Source organism: Larus michahellis, chromosome 8 (assembly GCF_964199755.1).
Source record: "Larus michahellis chromosome 8, bLarMic1.1, whole genome shotgun sequence".
Taxonomy (NCBI): domain Eukaryota; kingdom Metazoa; phylum Chordata; class Aves; order Charadriiformes; family Laridae; genus Larus; species Larus michahellis.
In genome coordinates, this window is record NC_133903.1 from 23,231,052 (window position 1) to 23,258,613 (window position 27,562).

The following is a 27,562-nucleotide window of genomic DNA, read 5'->3' on the forward strand; positions in this document are numbered from 1 at the left end:
GGATGGTTCAGGTTAGAAGGGACCTTAAAGATCACCCAGTTCCAACCCCCTGCCCTGGGCAGGGACACCTCCCACTAGACCAGGCTGCTCAAAGCCCCATCCAGCCTGGCCTTGAACACCTCCAGGGATGGGGCCGCCACAGCTTCTCTGGGCAACCTGTTCCAGTGCCTCACCACCCTCACAGGAAAGAATTTCTTCCTGATATCCAATCTAAGTCTCCCCTCTCTCAGTTTGAAACCATTGCCCCTTGTCCTGTTGCTCCGGTCCCTGATAAAGAGTCCCTCCCCATCTCTCCTGTAGGCTCCCTTTAGGTACTGGAAGGGGCTGAGGACGCCTTTTGCAGGAGGCCTGGCTGGTTAGTCTTTGGTTTAGAGATGAGACATGGAGGAAAAGCTTTGCTGACTCTAAGACCTGGTCTGGGTTTTCGTAGTTAAAAAAATGGATGCGTTAGTACGGGATAAGAAGTTGTGTGTTACCCAAACAAACAGTATGACCCCAAGCTTGTGCAGAGTTGACCCACGGGGCTTTTTCTCTGTTTGTAGCGTCCCCGTGAGATCTGACATCGGCTTTGTCCTGCTCTGTCCTCGCTTGCTGTGAAGTGAGGAGGGAACAGGAAGCGAAGACCTTGTATTCGCCTAATGTGGTGGTGTTGGGAATGCCGAATTGGGAGGATTTCCTGGCCTTTCTTGTTTTTTTGGAAAGAAGAAAACAAAACTTGAAGACAAAGAAAAATAATAAAAAAGTCCTTGTACTGTCTGTCTCTTCCCTTGCCACTCCCCATCACTTCTGCCTCGTGCATCGCCGGCCCGGTGTGGAATGTTTCCAGGCTCCTTTTTGAAGATATTTATAAATAAGTTGAGCTCCATATGTTTGGGGTTTTTTTTCCAAATGATTTCTTGACTGTAAGCCATTGTATTTCTGTGAAATTGATCTATGCGTGGCAACTTGCACCTAGAGAGGGAAGTAACAAATGGGTTTGGCCTCGCTGTGTAAGCATGGAGAAAGGAAATAAAAAATAGTTTGACAGTAACCCTAGCAATGACAGCTGGGGAGAGAAACTTGTTAAAAAAATTCAAGTTAGTTTTAACTTGTTTTGAAACAATAAGAATAAATGCGCTACGTAACTGGTACGAACTACAATAGAGTGGGGGATAGCAGGCATGGATTTCTCTCCTCTAGCCTCAGCCTGCCCAGCAAAATCGAGCTTTACTTTTATAAGTATCAACAGATCAAGAAGGGCAAAGGCGCTTTAAGTCGTATTTTTAGCAAGAAGGAAAAGCATTTCAGCGGTGTTCCTTCGCATATGTTATGGTTATAAATTCCATTACCTTAGTATGCTTCAAGACAAATCATGATTTCAGGTTCAGTGTCTGCAGGATGTAGATTTTGCTTCCCAACACAAAAGGGATGAATTCTACTTGTGCCTCCATGGTTTGGCAAAGGAGGGAATGTATAGTTGGATGTACGGCGTAGTCAGGAATATCTGTGGTGGAAAAACATCAGCCACAGCAGGGCCGGGGGGGGGAGGGGGGGCAAATGCCCTGCCATGTCCCATGTAAGAAGATTAGGTTAATACTGTAGCATGGACTTAGCAAAAAGTAGAAAGGATAATGCTGCATTAATTCACACAGGTCTAGTTTCCGTAGCACGATGACAAAACAAAACTAGTAATAGTCTAAAAATATAACCCTGAATAAAAGAACTTTCTCCTCCTCCTTTTTAATCTGTTCCCCCTCCTCCCCTTATTTCCTTCTTCGGCACCCGAAGTTGGAAACCTAGAGTGGGTTTTGAATGGGATTTTTAATTCCTCCCCTGCATGCCTTCGTTTAAAAAATAAAAATAAAAATCCCTATTTCTGTGGCTGTGACTCAGTCCTGCGGTGCCTATCTGCCTTGTGTCAGGCCTGGGGCTGTCTGGGGGAAGCACAGTACGCACATACCCAAACTGTGAGGCAAGCTTTGAAATTGCACCAAGTGCTCTCGTAGCATCAAATGTGCCGGATCACGCTGCGTTTCCAGTAACAGCCAGAGCTCTCTTGGCTCTGAATGGGAAAGTGGTCATGCAGCCTGACAAGGGGAGAGAGGCCAAATTGCACATTCATTTGGATAATGAGGTAAACAGTAAATATGAAAAGTCTGTCTCCTACTCAAACTCCATTGTTTTTTCCTAAAAGTCTATATTTAGATTTGGCAGCCAGATTTGTCACAATAATTGGTGCATTGTTTAAACAAGGTCACTGATGTGTGTGCATGTTTATCTCCGCTTAACTGGATTGCTTATTTGAAGTAGAAATACCTCCAAAAATATTATGCAGACCTCTTAAAAACTTGTGTACTCGACTCCTGAGGCACATGGTCTTTATTAGAAAATAGATGCAATTGTTCACATTCAGTTTTGCAGCTTGAAGTCCTGAGAGATTTCCACATAAAACCGTGGAGATTTGATTACACCCTGATTTTACGTCTTGCTGGTATATGAGTGTTTCATACGTGTAAAAAACCCTTTTATAAGGCAGAGATTATAATAAGTTACTAAGTGAAGCCATACAAGTGCCATCCCATCTATTTGAATTGGAATACACATGTTCATTAATTTAGTCTAGCTTCGGTGGTTGTTTATGTATTTATAAAACCCAAGGTGGCTTTGTGTTTTATGTTTAGAGCAAATACTTTGGGCTTGTTGGCAGGTTGGTTTGAAACTTCAAGATATAATTTCAAAGTCAGACTTCATTGTTCAGAGAGGTTCTGCACCGCTCGGTGAGGATGGAGCTAGGGTGGTCAAGGTAAAAATAGCAAATAACAGCTCATTTTCCCTTTTACAGCTGAATTGAGTAAACACGAATGCCTTGAGGAGGAATGTTTTAATCAAGTAACTTTTCCGACAATAGTTGCACATCGCGAGAGGGTGGGACAAAAGTATCTTTACTGAAACTGCAGCCTCCCGGTGACCTTGGTCGTAGCTGGATATTGGCATGTCATTTCACAGGGCTGGCAATAATTTGTGGACTATTCATGGCTTCTTTCTGAAAGCTAGTTTCTTTGTAGGTGTGAGGGCTGTGACAGTAGCACGCTAAAGAGGCTTGTACAAAGCTGTCTGAAGGTTTAAATAAAAAGCATTTAAGAAATGTCAACTGGAGAGGATTTTGCTCTAAGCAAGAGCGTGCGGTTTGGAGGTTTTTATTTTGGGTTTTTTTTCCTGGTCCTGTTAAATCTTTTGGTTAAAATTTCCATTTTTGCAATGGAAGTGCCGCTTGTGCAGATCTACAAATGGCACTTTGCATGCTCAACTTGGAAAAGACTGACCTCAGAAATAGGCAGTTCTGTCATCTGGTAAGTCAGTGTTCACACCTAATGAAACAAAAACAAAGTTATTTTTCAACTTGAAAGAGAAGTAGTCTCTGGTACAGGAATAACAAATAAAAAGACGCAAAAGAAATGAAGCGCTTGTGTTGTGGGCACGGCTCGCTGTGTGTTCAAGGCCTGGGCATCAGCCTCCCTGTCCAGCTGACACAGACAGCAGTGCTCAGAAGGACAGCTTTAATGGCTGGGGACTCTGCCTGGGATACAATGACTCAGGCTTTGTGCAAATCCTTTTTCACAATGTCTAGGTTTGGGTTTTTTTTTTTTATCCTGTAGTGAGAAGGTGTGTGCACGTCACAGGTTTGTTCCCTAAATAGTCTCTGAAAGAGCCATTATCTTCCTTCCCTCTCTTCCTCCCTCCATCCTCTCTCTTCAAAGGTTGAAATTATTCTATATCTTTCTCTTCTTGGGAGAGCCTCTTTTGTACGTGTTACCATCAGACACGTTTTAATATTACTTTTTAAGGGGTTTCATTTAAATTCTCAGTTCAGGCTTGGTGTTAGGACATACAGGTTCATCTCTCAGAGATCACATGGCATTATCGCAAGCAGTGTCCTACACTGGACATCTTTAATCATTCTTTAAATTGCAAATCCAGAGATAGTCTCAGTCAAAGAAGGTGTGCTCCTTTCTTTCCCCCAGTCTTGTGCTGTTTTAGTGCCTGCAGGTCACCTTGCTTCATCTGTTGGCTCTACTCACTGTTGCCAGTTGTGAAATCTCCTCCAGCCCTGCCGCCGGGCTCGCAGCTCTCTCAGGCTGGCAGACAATATGTTTTCATTTCAGCGCTTCATCACTGTCCCCCTCTTCTGGCTTTTGTACTGATTCAAGACTGTTCCCGACAGGCAACCTGTGGAGAAAGAACTCTTCTGGTTAGAAGGTCATTTAAATTTCATAACTTCTCTTTTTTTTCTCCCTCTCATCCCTTTTTCCTTCTATTTTGGTTGTTTCTTTTATTACTTTCTCCATGTGGTTACAGTTACATAAAAATAAAGGCTGGAAAATTTGCATATAGGCACCTGGTACTTGTGTATAATTACCAAGACCATTTTTGAGACATTTATCTATTAACATGCCTACATACTATGGCTATTTTTCCTCTCTTGGTGATGTTTAAGCTGATGTTGGTTTGATGCATGCAAGGATCACATCTAGCAATAAAACTGTGTTCTGCTGGTAAACCTTTAAGGTTGCAGGAATAATGCTTCCCCCCTCACGAACAAATAAAAAATTCAAAACACTTCAATTGGAAAACGAGTGGGGTGAGGGAAAGATAATCTTGCCTGGTGAAAAACATCATTATTAAAAACCTAAATCAGTAGCTTGCGTATGGTATTTCAGATGGTACCAAGCCCAACCTGTAATCAGGAAGAAATGGATGTCAGAGTGCTGATGAGCACTTCTTTATTACTACAGTTGAAGGATGGTCCTGCAGAAGTTGCCAGTGAGGTACGTCAGTGCACTTGTCTTTCTGCAGGGGCTAAAGTTGGTGGTCTGCGGCTCCTCAGGGTTTCCTCTCAGCGTGAGCCCCCTGCGTGTGTCAGTGGCTTCACATCTTGGTGCGGTGGTGAGCCCACAGAGGAGCCAGACCTGCAGGAGCCGCAGTGTCTCAGGTCGGGGCTGAGGGCTTGCCTGCCTTACAGAAACCTGTAAATCTCTACAAGTTTCCGAGGGAAGTGCTGCCACTCACCACAAATGGGTCTTTTTACTATTATGACTTTCCATGCTACCAAGTGTTTACCTTCAGGTTATACATTTGTTTATTTGCACCAGTGCATATTGCTAGAATACTTGGCTAGCTTGGGCTGGTGTTGCTCGCAGCTGCGTGTGTGGGCTCACTAAGCCGCTGCGCGCTCTTGGCTAGCTTCTAATGTACGTTTTTAAGGCCCTTGAAACTTGGCATGAGCTGTGTTTTGTTGACAGCAACAACAACAAAAGATTGCTAGTGAAATTAAAATCTGGCATTGCTGTTCTACAGGTTTATTTGCGATGTATTGAAATGGGATTTTCTTGCTAACTTTTCCTGGCATCCATCCAAAACCCAGCATCTCATAAATTTCTATTATCTCTCTCTGCTCTGCTCAGTTGACAGCGCTGTAGCAGCTTCTCATGCAGATCACGGGAACAGCACGGAGAAATGTAGCCAGGAGACTTTCAGGTGGGGAGTTTGTATCAGCAGAGAAAGTGTAGAAGAATTCAAGGACAGAAGACTTAAACAGTTGTTTGGTACCTGCCTTCAGGTATTAGGCCACTGCAAATGCAGACCTGAGTCAGTCTGCCTCACAGAATCACAGAATGGGTAGGGGTTGGAAGGGACCTCTGGAGCTCATCTCATCCAACCCCCTGCCAGAGCAGGGTCACAGGTGGCACAGGAACGCGTCCAGGTGGGTTTGGAATGTCTCCAGAGACGGAGACTCCACCACCTCTCTGGGCAGCCTGTGCCAGGGCTCTGCCACCCTCAGAAGAAAGGACTGCCAATGTTCAAGTTTGTGCCTGTTACCTCTTGTCCTGTCACTGGGCATAACTGCAGCTTTGGCTATAGTGAAAGGTAAAGGGCTTGGAAATGCAGGGCAATGACTGTACAACGCAGCATGACTTGGCACAAAAACCTCAGAAAATGAGGTGCGCTCAGGTATTTAAATGTGTTGGTATGGCATTTAGCTTGTTCATAGAGGCTTTTCATTCTCAGCATAGTGATAGTGAAAGCGGCACGCTTTGTTGATTTATCTGGGGCAGGTGAGCCTTCTGTGTGGTCAGTGATACGCGTTGCTAGCCCAAAACTTGTCAGATAAACAGGCGGCAGCTTTGCTCTCAGCACCTCTGTTCTGGGCTCGGTAAGTTATCTGTGTTCCAACCATGCCGATTCCAAACTCCAGCAAGCCTTGCTTCCAGTCACTCTAATCCCAAACACAACAATTTGTAAGGTGCTATTTCGTTTGTCCTCTGCACGCACTAAATATTAAGCGGTCAAGTAAGTCAGGTGCGCTGGTCTGTGCTGAGCTGAGGAGAAGTGATACCCACCTGCAGGAAATGTTGCAGGAGGAAACAGATGCATCTTGGTGATAGGAGATGGGAAGGGGATGTTAGGTCATTAATTACTTAGCCTTGCATAAACAAAACTTAATATTTTGAAAAGTCTCTAATATAAAGGGAAGGAAAAATCTTTTCATCTTCTATGCTATTTAGCTACATGTCATGTTGGGTCAATTGGAAGATGTTTGTGATGGTTTCTGCTTTATATATTGGTTACTGATCAATGAACTGTTCCACCGCAGTGGGCGTTGGACTGGTTTTAAAGGGTAAAGGAGCAAAGGGGAGATAGCCTGCAAAATCGAGGATCCCTGCCTGACTGCATCCCTTCTGGTTTCTTTGGGGAGGATGCAGGGTGCAATTTGCTTTACTTTTCTATGTGTTAAAGAACTCATTTGATGGCTGGTAGCTGGGGACTTAGTCTGGGATCTTCTCAGAAGCGGTGTTTTCTTAACCTTCTCTATGATTTAGAAGAGAGGACTTAGTTGAAAACCCAAAGTGTGGTGAATAAACGTTCAGGGTTTGTCATGGGTTTTGATAGTTGTGTGGGTTTTCAGTTTTGGGCTTTTTTAACTCTCTTCTCTTTCTTCCCTCCTCCTCCCATGTCTTGCCAAATGTTTTAAAAAATGAGAAGCTGGCAAGTTTGTGCTTGGTCCAAAACGAATTTAAAATGGAGTAGTTCAGTCATGAGAGGTTTCAATTCATCTTTTTCTCAATATAAGCTACGCTGAAGATGAACTAAAATTTTACACATTGTGCCTTTACTCAAGCACTAGACAGCTTTCAGGGACCGAGCGAGCATTAAACATTAATTTTTATCATCAGATCATCAGAGACAGGTTCTCCCTCCAGCTGCTTGGCAATGATGCATTTGTTTTTTTGTGGCGTTGCCTTTTTTTTTTTTAATTTCAATTTGCCGGTAGTATTTATTAAATGACAGATACCCTGGGGAATTTCTGTAGCTTTGTGCATCAGAACTGGGTAGGTTTTTTTGGGAAGCCAAATGGTGGAGATTGGGCTGCCCACGCAGGAGTCCGTTGCCAAAGAATTATCTTCGTATGCTTGGTGAAAATGTAATGCTGCTTGTGTACGTTTTCTGTGAAATGTTGTTATAAAGTTAAGAAAGATTGTTTTCCCGATATAATCCTAAAGCTGAAATGCAGTTATATTCCAACATAGCAAATCTGCATTTTGTGCATAAATTACTTAAATATCTAGAGTGGTGAAATATATGCTGTTAAACATGTCAAATCAGATGATTAAATGACTGGATTGTTGGGAAGAAAATAGTAATTTTCTGAAAAAGCCAAATGAATGATTTGGCACAATGAACTGCAAACATTACTAAAAAAACCTACTTCTGAGGAAAATTTGCTAGCTGAGGATCACTTTTTTTTATGCAGTAGATATTAAAAACAGGAGGTATAAATGAAAACATTCCAGATTTTCTCAAGTTAATTGACAAGCTCTTTTCTTCCACTGAAATTATTTTACCTGCTGACAGCTGAGTGGGTGGCTCTGTATGGTTAGGGATCTCGCATAACCAGTACATTAGCAGTCACTGCTGTTGAGTTGATATCTCTACAATAACGTAAACACTTCCCAAGATGAACGGGCGTTGAACTGCTCGTTCAGAACGAGCTCTGAAAGGACATGGGTTTTCACATGAGTAACTGGACTGCGGATCAAGGAGAAAGTTCTACGTGAATTACTTTCTTGCATGTTATATATACACAAGAAATGCTGGAGCCAAGGGAGACTGATTTTAACTCAATGGCACTGGATTAGTATAGATGAAGGCTTTCTTTGGGCATCATCCTTGCTGTTGATGATGTGTATAAGGAAGAGAGAGTCCAGTTTGACTCAAAGCCCAGGCTAAAATTTTTGAGCTAGCAATTTAAAAGAATCATCTTATTTGTAGACTAAGTAAACTTGTGTATCAGTGATTTTTATGTCAGTAAACATGCATGCTTTGTATACCATTTTTAGAAGCGCTTTGAGAAAGATCTCTTTAGCCTCTGTAGAGTACACTGAAATCTCAACTAAGTGAAGGCAGCTGGACAACTGTTTTCTTTGATCACCAAGTGCATTCATCTGAGCAGTGGTAACGTGAAATCAAAAGTCAAAAGTAAAGACCCTTCTGAACATTATTCAAACTTAAACTACGCTGTGACTTTGATGTTCCTGGGCTTCATGTTGAGCGCTTATTGAAGCCTGACTTTTTCTGGGTTGTTAATTCTGTACAGAACTGTGGTCCAACCCCTGGCCACACTAATAAAAATATTTTTAAGTAGAAGTTAACCCATAACTGGTTTTGCATGGTGCTTCATGCTGTAACTTGATACAAGGTTAATCTTTCTCTGCGTTCCGGTGCTGAAATGGGTGGTCTGTGGAAGTTAGTGATTGATGTAACACAAGCTGTACTGGGAAGGAGATGAAATGATCTTTCCATACAGTCAGGTGTATACAGGATAGTGGTGAAAAACAGAACTAGCATGAGAAGCAGTACTGATGATCATATCTGTCCTCATGCAAAGACCAGTGTCTCGCCTAAAGGTTCATTCTGTCCAAAGTGCTGCTGTGCTAAATCCCTGCTTCAGAACAACGTTGATGCAGCTGGCGTCATATTATCTGAGTTGAGTCATTGCTGTTGGTCATACAGAGTCCTCTGATACAGCAGATAAGTACTTTCAAAATGCTGTTTCAAAACATGGTTTGTACGAGTGCTCAGCTTGGCTGTTATGTTTCAACAGAAGTTAGAAAGCGTGCTAGAAATCTACAGCAAGGGAATCCCAGGAGGATGTCAACTACTGCACTAGCTGTCTCCAGCTTCTGTCCTCTCCTGCCCTTCTGTGCTCCCAAACCAAAAGGAGATGTAGATGTGCTAGCGGAAACTTGTACAAGCAAGGCTTGCAGAGCTGACCAGAAACCTACCTCACCTTCTCAGTTTTCTCTGCTGATTATGGCTTGTGCCATTAGAGTGAACCACATCGTCGTCTGTCGTATTTATTTATACTTATTTCTGAAGTTCCATAAAACCTACTTTACCAGACTGACTAATTGAAAGCATTTGCTCAAAGCACTACTGACACATTAGTAGTAAAAGGCTCAAGAGGGAAAACAGTGGCCTGTTGCTGAAAGGGGTGGATGATCTAGTAACAGCAGATCCAGTTAAAGCTGAGGTCCTCAATGCTGCGTTTGCCTCAGCCTTCAGAAACAAGGACTCTCAGGCCTCTGTGTTTGGTGCAAGGGATCAAGAAGGAAAAAAACTACCAGCAGTGGATGAAGGTCAAGTCAGGAATTACTCGAGAATTGCTTGAGAAGAATTCAACCCATGCAAGTCCATGGGACCAGATAGGCTGCTCCAAAGGGTGATCAGCAACCCATGCAGTCAAGAAACAGAAGACAAGAGCCAGCAAACTTCTTCCTGGTGAATTCTGTAATTTGCACACTAGGAGTACTTGCATCTCTACCAGCATTCACTGCTCCTCATGTCTTCTTGAGGAGATCATTGCTCTGCATGGAAGTTGTAGCAGAGTTCTTGTTTAGATGCATTTTGTCATTTTAGACTCGTGCTCTGAGCAGCATGACTTCCTACAAAGCACAAGAGTCAGCATCATTATTTTTGATGCAGAATTTGCATTGCAGTGTCTGAGCTGTTCTTGCGTCTGAGGTTATTTGTTGTAACTTCTTGAACATGGCAACTTTGGATAGTCACTTCTGTTGCTTCTAATTGAAGAATGTAACTTGCTGTTGAATAAGGGAATTATTTCTCTGCATGATGGGGACCTTTGGGGAACTCCAGCCCTGTTCTAGGGAGCAGTGATATCCGTTTCCATATATATACATAAGTAAGGAAGTTTTTGCATCTGCAACTGCCAGGAATGTACTTTGTCTGACGAATACAGCCTAGCTTAAAGGCGAGATCCCATAGTGGGTCAGTGAAGCTTTATTGGTCTGCCAGACCAGATTATCATTTTATTTAACCAGAGAAGTAGTTTTCATTGTCACTTGATTGCCAAGGGTCTGTCAGCATTTCCATTATAAACCCCCTATTTTCAGGGATTTGAGTAGACTTGAGATTTAAGTGTTCTCGTCTAAAACTTGGCAAGCATGATCTGAGTTCACCAGTGGATATTTTCTTTATGAGATTTTTAAAATAGTCAGCTGTTTCTTAAATTGTAGAGAAGGCAAGGGTTTTTTTTCCTCTTGGTTAAACAGATAGGACTATTTTTTCCATCTCGCTTATTCCAACTAGATTTATAAAAATAAAAGCCTATTCTGTTGGGTTTTGGGGTTTTTTTGTTTTGTTTTGTTTTAAAAAAAAGGGGGGTGGGAGAGAAAAAGGAAAATCTGCGTGCTGTCCTGTTCTGTTTGCCAGAGGATCATGCCTCAAAACTTTCCTTTGCTTTGGTTTGTGTTTGGTGAAGTCCCACCCACCCTCTGTCCCTTTTCTCCTCCCCTTTACTTATTTCCCTTTGGTGTATTTACACTCTTACTTCATTATGTTGCGGTGTTTCTTCTCCTGACTCCATTCCTCCCCTTTGCCTTCCTCTCTGGGGTATCCAGCGCTCAATTCTGATGAATCTGCCTGTTTTACCTCTCTCTAAAAGGCAACTCTGAGTTATTCCTAAGTGATACGACGTACCTCTGGTAAATATAAACTCTAGGAATCATCTTTGTTTTGTATATAACTTTATGCTTAACTTTACATATATAGTTATATACTTTACTGCTTAACTGAAGAGCATAATGTGCATGACTCTAAGTTAAATATTGCAACTTTTTAGCACTTTTCTGAGACTTTGCTGTGACTCTAGAGTGAAGTACTTTCGCATTCTATTTTTTTTTTTAACCAAATCTTTAACGTAGACTGAAAAAAGTGAAGCGTGATTGGTGCAGAACACCACTGTGGGTTTTCATGGCTGGGCTCTTTTAGTCATTTCCTGAAAGCTTGGTGCAGAAATATGACAGCGCAGGAAGCAGCCGCAAGCATAGCAAAGCTTCATGTGCCATGAGAAGTCATCTTGCTATAGGTGAGGGCACGTCCTTCTTGCTGAGATGTAGAAGTACCTGGTTCTGGGATTGATGCTCAAGATCTTCATAAAGACCCTCTGCTGTCTTGCAGTTCACAGCAGTGAACAAAGTGACTGTGACTTTAAAATGGTGAGTGAGGATCTACAGTTATATGACTGTTAGGCAACAAGAAGTGTAAGTTAGGAGCTGAAGTTCAAGGGGTGGAAAATGAGTGCTTTCAAAAAGCACTACAGTCTCGCTCCCAGGACCTTCAGAAGATCGCTGTCGGAACAAGATGCTGGCAGTGCTGCCTTGAAGGACTATCATTGGTACGACCAAATGAAGAGCAAGAAGATGAATAAACAAATGAGTTCTGACCCAGAGAAACCTGTCGGAGCGTACAGGTGGCAGACACATCCTCGCCTTCCCTGGAGGATAGGCAAAAGAGAGGGCTCGTGCAGCCTGAAAGGGGAATGCAGTGATCCAAGTCTTGCCAAAAGTCCTGCAAGCATGGCTGCTACCAGTGCTGACGATCTCCACGAAGACCCAATGGAGACACTTTTCCAGGCAAGGACTAGACCGTTTCGGGTTCCTTTCAACCGATCTCTGTCTGAACCTGTGCCACGCATTGGAAACAGGAATGTAAAGCCTTTTCTGCAAGCCGTGCATTCAGTGGACTCTGAACAGCAAGGCTATTTCATCCGTGGCATTTTCTCCTCTCTCTCAAGTGGTTTTTCAAAGATAATGAATCGGAAAGGAGAGCCTGGCAGCGAGTCAGTAAATGACGGGAAGACAGATGATAATCAAATTGATTCGAGTACAGGTAAAGAACTCACTTTTGTTTTGTTCTACTTCTGTTTGTGTAGCAGGTGAGTATAGTGAGACACTCTTTGCGACATAAAGTAGTTGTTTAAATTCTGTTTTACCTTAGTTTTATTAACCTGACGTTAGTGACTCTCTGATATTCTATCTTAATTTTAAAAAGGCAACTGAAAAAGGGCCTTTCCTGATAAGGAAGTGGCGTGAGATGTTTTGGCGTGTGCTTAATAACTTGGAGGTCCCTTTAAAAAAAGCATCATCTGGTGGAAGCAGTAGCACGCGTGTGGTGTGTGCCGTCCTGCAAGCACCGTAGCCTCTGCAGCATTTTAGTGCCCTGATTGAGATATCAAGCCTGCTACTGTAAATGAAGTACTAGGGAGAGAGAGAAATAAAGCTGTCTTTTAAACAGTGTTCAAGACAGTGGAACGGATCTAGTTCCTCATACCAGATTCACCGTTTTGTAATCAACGAGCTAAATGGATGTCTGCTCGCTTCTAGATGCCCAGGACAGCAGTGTTGCAAAGGTTTAGGCAGCCAGGATTGAGGTCAGCAAGATGACAGTCCAAGATGTTATTTAAATCTGCCCTGCTCATAACACTGCTCATAAAGCAGGGGGAAAAAAAAAAAAAGGCAATGGAAAGGGGAGAAATTTGCCTTCTGTTCTCACAGTCTGTCCTGTAACTTTCTAGTGGGCTACGCAGCCTCAACCAAGTAATTTACGAGGCTTTGAAAAAACCCCAAAGTTTAAATTCGTAATAAAAGCAAAAATAAACCTTCCTTCTCCATAAAACCTCGGCACCTTCCAGAGTCCTCCAGATTATCGTATTAAAAGCCTGATACCATCTGGATCCAGGTGAGACTGCTGGACAAGTCATCAGTATTCAAAAAAACTAAGTTTAATAGTAGCAGTGAAAGAAGAATATCTACAGGAGTATTCCATCTTTCAAGTCTCAATGCAATGTCCCTTATAGGCTTATGTTTGCTACAGGAAGCAGTCATATTGCTTTAAAAGAAAAACAAGTGGCCAAAATGAAGAAATAACTAAGAATGACTATATCTGTTCAAACCTAGAAACAGACATCACTGGTTTGTGTTTCTCCAAGACTTTTCTCGACTGGAATTTGGGTTGATGATGCTTGTTAAATTGCATGGAATACATGAAGAAAACCCAAGAATTAATAGAACTACTTTTTTCCCCCCCTTTTTTTTTTTTCTTTTCCCCCACCGAAGGCTTCTCGTTAAGGGGTTGGTTGGTTGATTTGCTTGTTTCTCTCCTCTCTAGTCATTCATGTTAGAAAACAAAGATTTCTACTGCAGGCTCCCACTGTTGTTGAGACCTCCTCTCCTGGGAGACTGAAATACTATTGCAGCTGCCTGGGACAGTTTTTTCTGTTTGGTCTCTTCTGCCCACCAATACGTGTCAGCAAGCTATATTGGGAGGGTATTCTATGTGATTAAGCATTTTGGATTGAAATCTTGCAGTATGTGAAGGGCACTGCATGCTGTAGTTCCACTTTTTCTTCTGTTTGGGTTTACTTTGATACCAAATGGTTCTCTCACAATGCGTAAGGCAACTAGGTTATTGGGATGCTTTGCTTTTAGCAGCCTGAAAAGTAAACAGAGGAAAAGGATTATTTGTGACAAGACACCACTTGGTAAATACTTCATGTCAGTTATGGGAGAATGACAGAGCCTTTTGGCTCTTTGGCATCGGACAAACCTCTGTCTGAGCCTGCCAAAACTGGTTTTGTAAAGAGAGTCACAGTTCAGGAACTGAGAGAAAAACAATGGGACTCGAGATTAAAAGTCAAACTCTCTCGAGGGAGGAAGTCGTAGCTGGGAAGGTGTTTGAGGAAACAAGGTTGATGCAGTCACCCACAAAATTGCCTGAAACAGCCAGGTCCTGCTCCTGCCTGGGCTGCTGTCACAGGACCACAGAGCTAGTGGTGGGGGGGTCACCTCTGTGGCGTTTCTTTTCAGCCTTCTCAAAGGTTCAGCCTGTAATCTTCAGGTAGACAACAACTTAGGTTAAAGAGAACTAGTTCACCCTGTAAGACATGCTGCTATGTGGGATATACACCCATAGGACAACTCATTGCTTACCGCTGGTTTTATTTTACCTTAGAGAAGAGCTGCTTTTGCCAAAGTTAGCTGGAGCTGCTGGGTAGAGTCTCCTGCCCCACGCAGTACTGTGGGCTGAGACCTGATAAAACAGTGTCAAAACTTGTGAGCTCCTGGGGTGCAGGTCTCAGGTTTGAGGGAGGTAACTTGGAGACAAAAGGGGCGAGAGAAATAGATCTAGCCTGTCACGTTCAACTGCAGTCTAAATCTTGTTTTCTTTCCAAACATCACATGAGTTTATTTCATTGGCAGGGGGGAGGGTGGGGGGTGGGGAGTGGGTGTGTGTCACCGAATTGTCCACTGACAGTTTTGGTGCTTGGGCAGGCAGAAGGCATCTTCCTATGCCTACAGTCCAGTCCTGTCTAGTGTTCAAGGAAAAATCCAAGAAAATTAATTCTGTTTTCCTCTCCAAGCAAGGCAGAATTTCGGAATCCTCAGGCAACTGAAGTCTGTGGTAAAAGTGCTCAGGCACTTTACCAGCCAAGAAATGGTGTGAGACATAGGATTTCTCCAAAGTATGCAAACAGTTTGACTTGGAAAAGCTTGATTAAAACTCTCCCAGGATACATCTGTTTGGACAGAAATTCTTGTCATTATGACAAGAAGGACCCAAGAGGACCTTTTCTGTGTCATTAAATACGCAGTGGGAGAGGTGTGCTTAGGAGTTCCACCAAGAGAACCTGGAGGCACGCTTTCTGTCTCCCTTCTGTCCAAGGAGCCAAGCCCTTCCACGAGCTCATTTCATTAAAAGTATTTCCACTTTCCTGTGAAATACTTGCAGATTATCAACTTTTTAAAAGATGATCTTCCTTCTGACGCTTGCCTGGCCTCTTGTGTTTTCCTTCATCTCTGCACCAGAACCGGAGAGGCTAGTTTGTCTGCATGGGTTTGTGTAGCCATTGGTGGAGTTTGCTACTGGTCTTTGTAAGCCTAGGGAAGAGCAGTTCCCTTCTTCAAGAAATGGTTACCTCCCGAAAGAGGATCAGTTGGTTTTTTGGCAGCTTGAAGAGGGAAGTGAGATTTAAAAAGAAAAGGAAAAAAAAATAAATCTGCATGAATATTTTCCAGTTGGTCTCACAGCCTAGGGAAGCATGTTCAGACACTGCTTCATCGGTTCTTGGCTGTCGAAATCCTGAACTGGATGGACTCACTCATCCTCTGCGGTGATGAAAGGATGCTGAACCTCGGGAGAGCTGCCTCCCTTGGCTCTGCCCAGTGCTTCGGGGAGACGCAGAGGCTCGCCGATGCGTGTGGCATGCCTTCAGCAACATTACAGCCCGGGTTTTAGGAGGAAGAGGACGGACAGAGTGGACGGTCAGTGGGAAGAGCAGAGCTCTTTCCCAGTGTGCTGCATGGGGCTTCACAGGAGAAGCCTGGGCTGAGTTTGGGTGTCAATGAAGTGCTTTTGGTGCAAATGTGTTGACTTCTAACCACTTCTAAAGCCAGGCGTTTTGAACCAGTGTTTACATTAGCCCACGCAAAGCCTGAAGGTAAAAGGATTTATACTTGCTCTTAAGTTATTATTTATAGCTTAAGAAATCTAAGAACATTTTAATTTCTAGTAAATATATCAGCTTGAGGAAGGAGAAATGTCATTCTGATAAACTTGGTGATTGCGAGCTACCATGATTTCAGTAGAAACAAGGAAGGAGCTGCGCAGATAAAGCCCTGGATTCAAGGGTTGTAGGTGAGCTGCTGCACCTCTCTTCTTATTTCTGAGTGTTACCAGTGACCCTTTAACACTGTTGAGAATGGGTTTGTGAGAGAGTTCTCAAATAACACTTATTTCGCCCTTCCTTCTTATCTGGATCCCAGGGCAGTGCAAGTTACATTGTAGATTGATGACAAAATAATTCTTCAGTTGAATCAATTACCTATATCTTCCCTGGGTATCTCTGTTTTGGTTTGGGGGAGGGAGAGGGTAAACGCTGATTTCTTTTATTCGGCGTGCATTTAACTTTCACAGTCGCTCTCTTGTTACAATTTTTATAAAGACGCTTCTTCAGAATTATTTTCTTCTCTTTCTGCACTGGGATAAAGATATGTTTCTTCAGTCTTTTAATTTTGATTTCATGCTTTAATTCATTTCATATTTTTTTATGCCTAGAGTGAGGGAATATTTTAAATCCTTGCTTTTCTGGAATTGATTTTGGTTTTTATAATTCACTGAAGTTATTCAAACTCTGTGCTCTTTTAAATATCTTTACAGTCTAGATTCATTAAATTCTAATTCTTATAGAAATCTTTTCATATAAACTTACTTAGAGATTTGTATTTTCACATTTAAAACTCAAAAGCTGAGGCAGTTGCACATTCAGTTTCTTTCAGCGATTCCCAAAATGCAAAACTGTTTCTTCCTGTCGGAGAAGGGATTTAGTATTTATTACTCATTGGAGCAGCTTTTTTATTTTCATGTTTTCAAAACCAATTTCTCATTTTAGAAGTCCTTCTACTGACTCATGTTCCTCCACCCGCAAACCTCTTTTGCTCTTTAGTTTATTTTTGGTGGGGTTTTTATTGGGGAACTTTAGCACAATTGAGCTTATTCTGTAATTCGTGTGTTCATTTAAGTGCTGTGCACATATCAGTTTATATGCCTTCTACTGTTATCTCCTATGTTTCATCGGAAACAGTAGTCTTGATGTTAAAACTCGTTCACCTTTAATTGTCAGAACAGATTCAAGGTAGCTGCTTATACCTAATTCCTGCTTTGCATTAAAATGACTGTAGTTTTTTGTAGAGTCATAACTATGAAAATAACACGTTGCAGTCCTGTATCAGTCTCTCTCTTTAAACTGTAGTGTGACTTTGTGGTCATGAGTATTGTGTTACGTGGTATATTAAAAATTACAGGGGGATGGGGTTGCCCAGGGGAGTGTTTCTGGTATTTGGCAGCTTTGAGTATCGCTTGAACACCCTGCCGCCACCGCCACCGCGCGTCCCAGAGTATTTCTGTTTGCTGGTGAGCTGTGCCTGGTTCGTGCCAAGCATTGTAACGTTTAGCGTGAGGAATAGGCTAACGCTATTCAGCTGAATATTTATGAACACAACACAAAATAATTAGCCATAATATCTGAAGCTAATAAAATTAACGCTTATCTGGTTTTAATTACACTTAACAAAGGGTGTCTCTAAGCAGGTAGTTGTTCTCATTTCAGCGCTGACTGTTTTTAATTTCTTTAATCCCTAGACCATTTTGTCTGAATCCAAAAATTATCATTCAGTGGGATGAATGAGGACATTTATATTTGTAAGAGCTGTTTTCTGACTCATGAAATCACAGCAAGTCAATGGCAGAGTCTTGCATTCCAGGTTGCTTTTTCTTGTTTTTGTGGTCCGTATCCGTGGGACTGTTCGGATGTTGTGCTTTATGCTGCCTGTGCAGAGGAGGCTGACAGCTGGTGCATTCAAGAATGTTATCTGTGATTACCTTGATCATGAGAAATTATTGTGTGGGAATTAGCTGAGGAGAGGGTAATTATGTCCTAGAGATGTCTTGTCTCTGGTATTTTCTTTGCAGGGAGAGAGGGGCTTGAAGAGATGCAGCTCTTTTAGAGGCAGCCAAGAGTGAAAGTGTGGAGACTAGGAGAAAGGGCTCCCAGTAAAGTAATGATTTGGGGGTTTGATGGGAGAAGCTTTTCCTTTGATAACAGGCCAGAGCAGGTTGAAAGGAAGTGGCTGAGAGAGGAAAAACAGTCTGTGCTTTCCAGAGGAGGAGCTATGTCTGGAGCAGCTGGATTTGGAGTCTTTGGCAGAGCTTCGTGTTTCAGCTTTTGAATCTCCGGAAAGAGAAAGTTCAGCTGTGAGACCCAACAGGGCAGGATCCTTGGGAGGGCAGCGGGAGATGTTCATGGTCTTGGTGTCTGCGGCACGTCAGCACCTACCCCGCAGCCCAGGAGGGCCACTGGTCCTTGTCCCTTCCCTTGAGGGGCAAGCGAGCCCAGGCTTAGGAAATATGAAAGAAACTGCGTTAGGCTTTTCTCGAAATTCTGTATTCTTCTTAAAGATAGGCTTTAAATGCGGCAGTCGCAGCATGCAGAAAGGGGAACTGTACCCAGTGGTTCAGCTGTCCTGGAAGACTCAGTCCCTGCTAAGCTTGTTCGACACTGGACGTGGGAATCTTAACTCTTGTAGATGTGTACATTTAGAGCCTGTAGCAAGAGGGTAAGTTCTGCCGTGGTAAAGTTTTCTTCAGGCAAAGCTCCCTGGTTTGCATTTCCACAAATGCTGCCTGTAATGGGACTTGGCGCGAGATGAAAATTGCCTGCATGCTTACACAACGAGTGCTTCCTGGGCACATTGACCGTTTTTTCCTTAAAATAACAAACCCGAAGGAAAGTATTTGGGTTTTAGGTCTTTGTTTTGTTTGTTTTTTTTTTTTCCCCCAAATAATGAATGGCATAGATTTGTAATGCTAACAGTATGTGATTTAGGACTCAAAGCAATGACATTTTAGAAGTAAACAAACATGTACAAGATTATCCCAGTGTCCTTATTTATACTGTTGCTCTACTGTAGAGTTACTCGATCGCTTCCCTTAACTAATTAATCGTATTGTCGTTTAGCCTTATGCTTTCTGTGGTGATACTTTCTCTGTGGTAGTTACTCAAGAGACTCTTTAGACTCTTCTGAAATAAATACTTCATAATCCTGTAAAACATCACTTGTTTAAAGGAAGCTGTTTATGTAAACAACAGACTAATGCATGAACCTCTTGACATGTTAGCATTGAAACCAACTGTCCCCTGCGTGGTTTTGTTCTTACTGTGAGGAAGCTGAAGCTAGACATCTGGTCTTCTGTGGGCGGGAGAGCTTTTTACAAGTTACGGGACCACTTGTTCAAGTCAAGTTAAAAAAGATTTTGTACAGAGAAGGTGGAAAAAAAATTACTGAAATAGCTAGTTTCTCAAAGAAGCCTGTATTTTAGAGAGCGGGCAGTCTCTGTCTTTTTTCCTCATGGGGAATATGCTGGTCATTTTAATGTGCGCATTTGGTATAGGAGCATCCTTCTCAAAACCCACTTGTCTGAAAACCGATGCAGAGAGGAGCCAGATTATTGGGTGGCACGTGAAAACAGGTAGTGAACAACTACGCTTTTCCAGCTCAGGTGCGTGTATCTCTGTCAGCTATCACCATACGTCGCTATTGATGCTGTCTCTAGGTTTGACACCTAGGGGGTCAGAGTTATGCGTTGGTTTAATAGTTTCTTGTCTTTGTATGAGGTTTGAATTCTAGTTCTGGAGATTTGTTTATTTTGCAAAGCTCTGATTCTCCTTGTCCTCCGTCTCCCCTTGTCACAGACGAATTTGGCAAGTGGTTTTGATAAATTACTAGAGTAAAGTCTGCCAAACTTTAAATTCCTGTGGTGCATCTCCATCTACCTTATAATTCTTATTAGCTCTGTCTGCACTTCTTCGTGAGAAGAGGCTTTGTCAGTGACACGCCTCCAGGTAGTGCCACTGAATGCGCTGCATGTGAGGGGGGAAAAAGGTAAATACACAGATCTGAATGGCTCCGAGTTGCTTACAGTCATCTCCTCTTGAAGCAATGCTTTTTTTACATTACTGATCAAGTATATTGGCTGTGACCTGTATAAATAGCCTGTCTTAGTAACCGGTTCCTCTGCGCGCTTTATTAAGCAATGAAGACTTGCGTGCTTACTATACTAAGGTGCTACTGTTTTCCGGCTGGGGTTGCTGAGCGCGTGGTACTTAGCAAGGACAGGCTTCTGGCTGCAGTGTCACTGGCGGTAGGTTTCCTGTCAGCCCTCCGGAAGCTTGATAAAATGAGGAGGGTTCAGGCCACTGATGTCTTGAAATGACAGTCTTTTCTTTTATTGAGGTAGTACTAAATGATACTGAGATTTATTCTTAAGGGAAAATGGGATGAAGTTTTGAAAAGGAATGAGAGAGGAAGGGATAATATTCAGAGTCTGCTGCGACAGAGCCAAGTCATGTGTCTTAAGGTTGGTTTTCACGATTTGTGACCGTGACTTCCACCCCGACTTGCGTGTGTCACTGTCACATGAAGATTTGACTCTTATTTACCGTATCTCAATGTTACAGAAGAACTGTGTCGGTAAAAGCCTTTTAATCCAGAAGACTTCCAGAAAGCATGGGGTACCTAGGAAAGTGTTGAATACTCTAGCGGGGTGGGAGGTGAGGAGGCCCTTGTGACTTTGTGGGGTTGGGCTTTAGGAGGTTTATATACGTTTTACTGTTAAAACATAATCTAATGGAAATTGCTGAGCTAGTTGCGGTGGTATTTCAGAAAAGTCAGTGGGAAAGCAGTGTACATAATTAATAATATGGAAAGAGCAAAGCAATGTATGTCAGTAAAAGATGGTGCAAGATTGTCTTTATCTTGGTACTGCAGAGGCAAATTCTGTGCGTATCCAAAATCAGGCTGATGCCCTCCTACATGCTCGTGGGGTACCGGTGAGCACAAGTCGGGGTTGGGGAGCTGCGGGGGGAGCTGAGATGGGCAGCCCTGCACTGCTGACAAACAGGCATCTCCGCTCGGGCACTGCCCTGCGCTGCTTCCGGGCTGGGCTAGCTCCTGGGTCTACCCGTATGTGATACAGCACCGCTTATGACTTTGTTGTTTCCCTCCCAGTACAGACACCTGATGGCTGCAGCCACTATTTCAGCTGCGCTAACAAGGTAGTTTTTAGCTGGCTTATCCGCAGCAGCAGGCAGCTCAAGGCAGGTTGCCACAAAACCTGCCTGAGGAGCTCGTTATACTGACAGCTCGTTAGCTCCTGCTTAGATATACTCTAATAGGTGCAGAAGGGGAAAACTTCTTTACAGGAAATACATTTTTCCTTCTTCGTTGTGCAGTTTTTTTCTGAGCTTTCTGTGAACGGCCACATTTCTATGAGGAGAAGTGAAGGCCCTTGAATAGAATTGTAAGTTGCCATTGGGTTTGTCTGGGGGGAGTTATATGTGTAGAGCAGGAGTTTTGAGTTACTTTAACAACAGACACGAATGGCTAAAATGTACTAACTGAGAAATTTGTGTTTGCGCAGCAACTAAACCAATTTATTGCGTGCATATGTAACATCTTGAATTTGGTGGATACTAGCTCTACAGCAGCCTAGCTGCGCTGTGTGGCATATGTGCCCAGACATCTGACATCTTCCTACTGTTACTGTGGGAACTATAATTTCTAACTCCAGACTTGTATGTCCCTGAAACGGGTCGTGGTTTTTTTTTTTGTTTTTTTTAATGCTGAGGCAAAAGAGGACAAAGTCTGCAGGTGAGAAAGAAATACTCCTGTGCAGTAGGAACCCAGCTGGTGCACTGACTGTATTTGATTTACATGATTGTGCTTGATGGGGAATCACACGCTCAAATGGATGTAGATGCATTTATTTTAATGGTGAAACTCAAGGTAGGCACGCTAGATATAAACTTAGACATATGAACCTAATGGAGACCTATCCTGAGAAACTGAAGCTATAGAATACAAGGGAAAGAAAAACATCCTTACTGAGTCATATGTTTCTGAATCGTCAAGTATGTGGAGGGGAAGAAAGCCTCATCAGACTCCCTCCCTGCCCCCAACAGGCCCAGGCTGAATTGAAAACACATATAGCAATCTCCACTCTGAATAACTTCTGCATGGCTATATAATTTCAAAGAGAAATGCTTTCAGGGTGATGATAGGTTTTGTCTACATCTGTAATGTCTCATTTGTCTGTGGATACCCAACAGCCTTTGCTTTGTTTGTTCAGAGATGAGCAAACATGAAACTGAATGTATTTTTCAATGATCAATGTAAATCAGTGCGAAAAATGGAGATCATTATAAAATGTATACACACATATATATTTAGCAAGGTTTACTAGGTTGATTGCTCCTAAACCTAGAGCTTGACTCCTCTTATGTGCAGGGAATTCACAAAAAGACAGTCATAGCCCAGGGCCAGTGAAGTGTGGTCACTGATGGATAAAATAAAATTCAAGCCTGTTTGCATTTTAATGGATTTTAGTCGCAGGAGAGTTTGGGAGAAAAAAAAAAAACAGATTTTTTTTTTTTTTTTTCTTTTCATCATCATGTCTGATTGCTTCAGGGCTAGCAAAACTCGTCCCAGGCACCAAGATATCATTGTCAGTTCTCATCCTGTTGTTAAGAGTCTTGTACAAAGACAAGGGATGTGCAGGATCATCATTAGTCACTGAGAGCAAAAGAAATAGTACTGGTCTGTAGATATGGCGAGGAAAGCGGAGCCTAAAGTTTTTGGCAAACTAAGCAGTAAGGAGGAAATGAACAAGATGCCATGCATGGTTTTTATCGCCAGAGATTTACTAAAATAAGTTTGACATCCATCAGGGATTGGGGGGTAGGGTACCATCCTGCTCTAATGATGTGGGAGCGGCACCGTCTGTCTTTAAGAAACTAAAACTCTTGCAGAAAGGGAGTGGTCCCTTAATCTTTCACTCTTTGGTGCTGCCTCTCATCTGTTTGTCATTTCTGCTGCCTGTTACAAGATCTTCCTATGTATTTTAAATGTTCTTGCTTTGTACTGCTGGTGTGGACTAGCTCTGCCTGATGCACCACTCCCTCCTGCTGTCTGTGCTGCTGCAGCCTCATTCATGCTATGTTGGCTGCTGCTTGTTTCATCTGAAACTCCATTCCCTCTGCGATAATATTGGGTGGAATTTATCCCTCAACCCCCAGAAATAATTTTTGTTCAAGAACTCCATTGCAGAAAGCTAAGCAGGGTATTTTGTGATGATACTGTCACTTAGAAAAAAGAAATGGGGGAGTGTGTGTGTGAAGCAGAGGATGCTTAAAATGCCAAGATATTTTATAATGGGCAGAAAATAGAGAACCTCAAGTTTTTTCTCCTGTATTTTCTTTTGTTATATCGCTAAGTGGATGTTTGTGTCTGTTTATACTCTGGTTTCGTGTGTGTTTTGAAATCTCATTGTACTCAGTGGTGGAAAATTGGCTGCTTAAGTAAAGGCATGTTAAGGACAGCTATCTACAGTAGCTGGAAGGAAATGCTTCTCAAATGTATTGTCCAAGTTGGTTCTAGTTAATAGTCTCTTGGGTACGTGAACTTTCCTTGCCTTCTCCACCCATCTTCTGGCAGCAAACAGAATTCTTAACATTTCAATTTAAAAATAAATAAATAATTAAAAATCTGCCACCCCTGCGAATTGTTTCACAATAGGAGTGAAATGAATTTAAGTAATAACTCATAAAATCACTTGTGTGGGTTTATTATTCCTACTGGGGGAGACCCCCACAAAACAGTAACACAAATCTCTTCAAACTGGATGAAAATTATTACATTTATGTAAAGATTCCCCACTCCCTTTCCTCCTGGTCTGGTTGGATTTACTGTTACAAAATGCAGTTGCCCAGCGGGACTGCTAATTAGATGTTATCGGGCCTGTTTCTGCAAGGTTGTGACCTATAAATTTCTGTTTAGCATTGCTGTAGGAAAGACATTTTCTCTCCACTGGTTATTTATCCATATTAGGTTCGTTTGTTCTCCTTCTAGGATTTTGGAGATGAGCACCTGTGGCTCTACCCTTCTGATAGACGGGGATTTGGAGGCTGCGGGGGCTTCATGATGTCAGTTTGCAAAACATACAGCAGGCAAAACATTTGGGAACAAGTGCATGTTTGCGTGTAGGGGATTTGCGGCGTTACCACTAAGCATCAAAGAAATCACATTAAAAAAAAACAGCGTAGTGAATAGCGATAGGTTTTGACCTCATAAACTTCATATTTCGCAGGTTTGGGGAAATGTAGCAGGAGTAAGGAGGAACAATTAAGCAGGTGTGGGCTCTTGGGTGGAGGGTGTTTGGGGTGAGGATGCGGGCTTGCCTTTATTCTTCATGGCCTCGCTTACTGGAGAGAGAAGGAAACGTATTAAGTAGAGGGAAAACCCAGTTGAAGAATACCTGAAATACTGCACCCTAGCTACAGATCCTTTTAATTAGCTAGCCCATCATCAAAGGATACATTAATCATGCTTGTTTAGGTTTGCCAAAAGCATATTAAACCTGCTCCACCTGTTTTGGCCGTATCTCGGGAGCCTTGATGTCAGCGTGGCTAAGGTGTCCACGCCAAGCTGGCCTACAAGAATGAATTTCCCCTGGCACAGTGTTAGCTCAGCACTTGCAGATTCTCTGCCCTGGCACTGTTACTTCTTCCCATGCTGCCGCTTTGTTTCACAGTTATTTTCCTTCAACATCATGTAGAGTAGGCAAGAAGAAAGAAATCACCTGCTTATATTCTGAAATTTCAGAACAAAATTGAGCATTGATTTGCAAATATTTAGATCGTGTGGCAATAAGGAGAGCAAAGCGCTCTGAGCCAGAAGGTTCCGGAGCCTTGATCTGAGCCAACAACTCAGTGTCCTGCCTTGATCAAATTGGTGACAACCTCCTTACGCTTAACCAAAGTGGATTCTTCTCCCCAAGCCAGCTTTCCCTCCCTAAAAACAAATGCACTATCTAGGTTAAATTACAAAGGGAAGCTAACCTCATATAACCTTTAACTAAAGGTTAAAGAGTAGAGCTGTTAAAAGAGGTATTACAGGTCGTTACCTTGTTGTACTGGATTAAATGTGGGATTCAGATTATTTGCAATAAAACATCTCTTTGCATAAATCTAAATATGGCTCAGAATCCCCATTGCATTTATGTAAGATCCAGTCTCCTTCCTCTAAAGTTTTGTGTCTGGACCATCTCTAAAGGATGGAAAAAAGTCCAGTCCTTTGTATATTAGCATTGCATTACTGCAATGCATGAAGACTTTTCAGACGTTAGGGAGAAAAATGGAATGAGGAGAGCGTTCTGGTGCTTTTGTATGGGGCTTTGTTTTTAAGTAGGTCAAATCAACGAATCGGTGTGTAATAGCTGGTTCCAGGTTCTTCGGAAAACCTTTTGAAGATGCCAGAAGGCAGAGAGTGGGTCTTTTTAAATAGCATGGGGAGTACTGGAGGGCTTCTTTTACATTATATTTGAATCCCTTGAGGTGGTCCCTTACTAAGTCATTTGTTTTAAGTGGTTAAAATAAGAAGCTAAGTTTAGCCCGTATGCCTGAATGGCCTGGTTAATATGGAAAAAAATTCATGTCGTTGTAGTAGATTTTAGTGTCCTGTGAACTCTTCCTTCGACAAGGGAAACAGGCTCATCTGTTTTGAGACATCGGCAGTGGTCCCAACTCCTATATTCTCTTTTCCCAAAAGTCTGTTGAGGCAAAAAAAAAAAACCAAACTCCAAAAAAGCACCTAATTGCTTGGGTGTATACTTGGGCTTCAAGAAACGTTCAGGTTGAAAATAGCTAAAAGAGTACAGCAGCAACAGGCTGTGCAGTGACGACAGGGTGACCAAGCATTTAAAACTCCTAGGCGTGGGAGAGCATCGCATGAGAGCTTTGTGATTTATTTATCTATTTATTCATTTATTTTTCCTTTATTCTTCTCTCTCATCATGAACACCACCACACACAGGGAGGGTTGTTTCTGGAGAGCACGGAGGCTGTGTAGAAGTAGGGTTAAGGGAAGGGGAATTCAGCAATCCTGCCGTTGCTCTGAGACATGGAGTTTATGGGCTGAGATTGTTCAGATCAGTGACGATGAATCTATCGGTTTTCTTGAAGGAAAGGCAAAGATGGAAAGCATCTAAAAGAAACAACCTGCATGGTGTAATTCAAACTGCATGTGAAAGCCTGAAAGACGGTGTGTTTGCTTTTCAGTTGTTCATCTTGAGCTTGTTGTGGTCACTGTCTCGTCACCAGGTCTGTTCCTGTGGCTTGTTCTTGTCTCCACAGAAATGCTTCTCTACCTTTGCTCTTCCCATACCTCCCTCCTTGGCAGGAGGCGGCAAAAGGGCCTTTCTCTCTTGAAACCAGTCTGTGGTGGATTAATATCATCTGGTTGATGCTTCATTGGCAAGGGTAGGGGATAAAGCTGTCTGTAGGGGCAGAACCTTTGGTAGTGGTTCTTTTGCCAAGATCTGTGCACTGCTTGTGGTACATGTATGTTTAGCTTTGACCACAAGTACACCAGTACGTTTTTGTGCACCCAAAACATGTGCAGGAACTGAGCAGAGTTTGCTTTTAAACTGTTGGTTGTTTTGGTTGGTTTATTTACAGCTGCCTGGGCCAAGGTCCTCGTTAAGTTCAGGATGCTTTTCCTCTTGTCTTCTTCCTGCAGTGCTGCAAAGAATAAAGAATTAAGAGGGAAGAGCCCGGTCTGGATGCTCGGTGCTGAAGAGGCTGTAAGATGGAGAGTAGGGGTTGGTGAGAGTAAGCATTACAGAGAAAAGAAGAGGGCGTAGGGTATAGAGCTGGGTAAGAAAAGGTCTGTGCATGAATTAAGGGGAGAAACTGCAGATTTTTTTTTTTCTCCCACAAATAATTAAGTTCTCTGCTGTTCTTCATTTTCCTTTTCCTAAACCTCTCACGAAAGCCTCTCCTTGCTTTGGGGAGAAGTGTCACTTGAGAATCTTCTCCAAACTTGGCAGCTATGTAATAGGGGCGTGTAATCTCTTATAGTCCTCTCTCCAGGTTTGTAATAACCATTTCTGTTTTGAGATTCCAAAGTGTTTTGTAGGCCAAGTGGGAATTTAACTGTGAGAGAAAAATGTACTTAATGTTCAGGAGCAAAGATGAGTGGTCCTGGGTAGGGGATGAGACTTGAATAAGAAGGAAGGAAAACCTGCTGAGTATTGTAGGAAGGGTCACAGTTGATGGCTTTGAGCAACTGTGGGTTATTTGAAATCCCTAGGTATCCTGGGAACCAAATTGGTTTTTACACAGATAGCAGCTTCTGTTGCGGTGATGTCATGAGATTTACAAGGCTGCACAATGAGCTGCTTGTTTGCAGGCGCGCGCGGGAAGCGGGGCTGAGTGTGAAGCACACCTGCGTGTTTTGTAAGGTTCCCCACCTTGACTGGGTTGTGTTTTCTGGTTCCACTTGTCGAGCTACGAAGCGCGCGGATGATTGCGTGATTTGAGGTTGCTGGCACCGATCCATTCAAGGAGGTGCTGATGTCTCCCTGTAGACACATATTTCACGCTGTCTCCCGTGAACCTGGCTGGGTACAGACCATGAGAACAGGGATGGAGAGGGAGGCGCAGCCAAGGGAAGCGAGGATCAATTACCCTTTGTAAGTTTAGCAATCGACTATGCAGCACGTAAGAAGCTTAGAGGAGCTCAGCAGTGTTCAAGCTAATTGGCAGCTTTAAACTGCT

The 27,562-nt window shown here is 42.7% G+C and overlaps 1 protein-coding gene across 10 annotated transcripts in view; it reads left to right on the forward strand.

The window, feature by feature from the left end:
- Positions 1-27,562, forward strand: part of RASAL2 (RAS protein activator like 2) — a 186,776-nt gene that overhangs the window by 47,458 nt on the left and 111,756 nt on the right. For 4 of the 10 annotated variants that reach the window (XM_074599506.1, XM_074599507.1, XM_074599508.1 and 1 more), the window contains exon 1: positions 11,631-12,225. The exons of the other annotated variants lie outside the window; for them this stretch is intronic. In XM_074599506.1, coding sequence (XP_074455607.1) covers positions 11,631-12,225 — 595 coding nt within the window. Of the gene's footprint in view, positions 1-11,630; positions 12,226-27,562 lie in introns of those variants that run through there. 10 annotated transcript variants of the gene reach the window in all.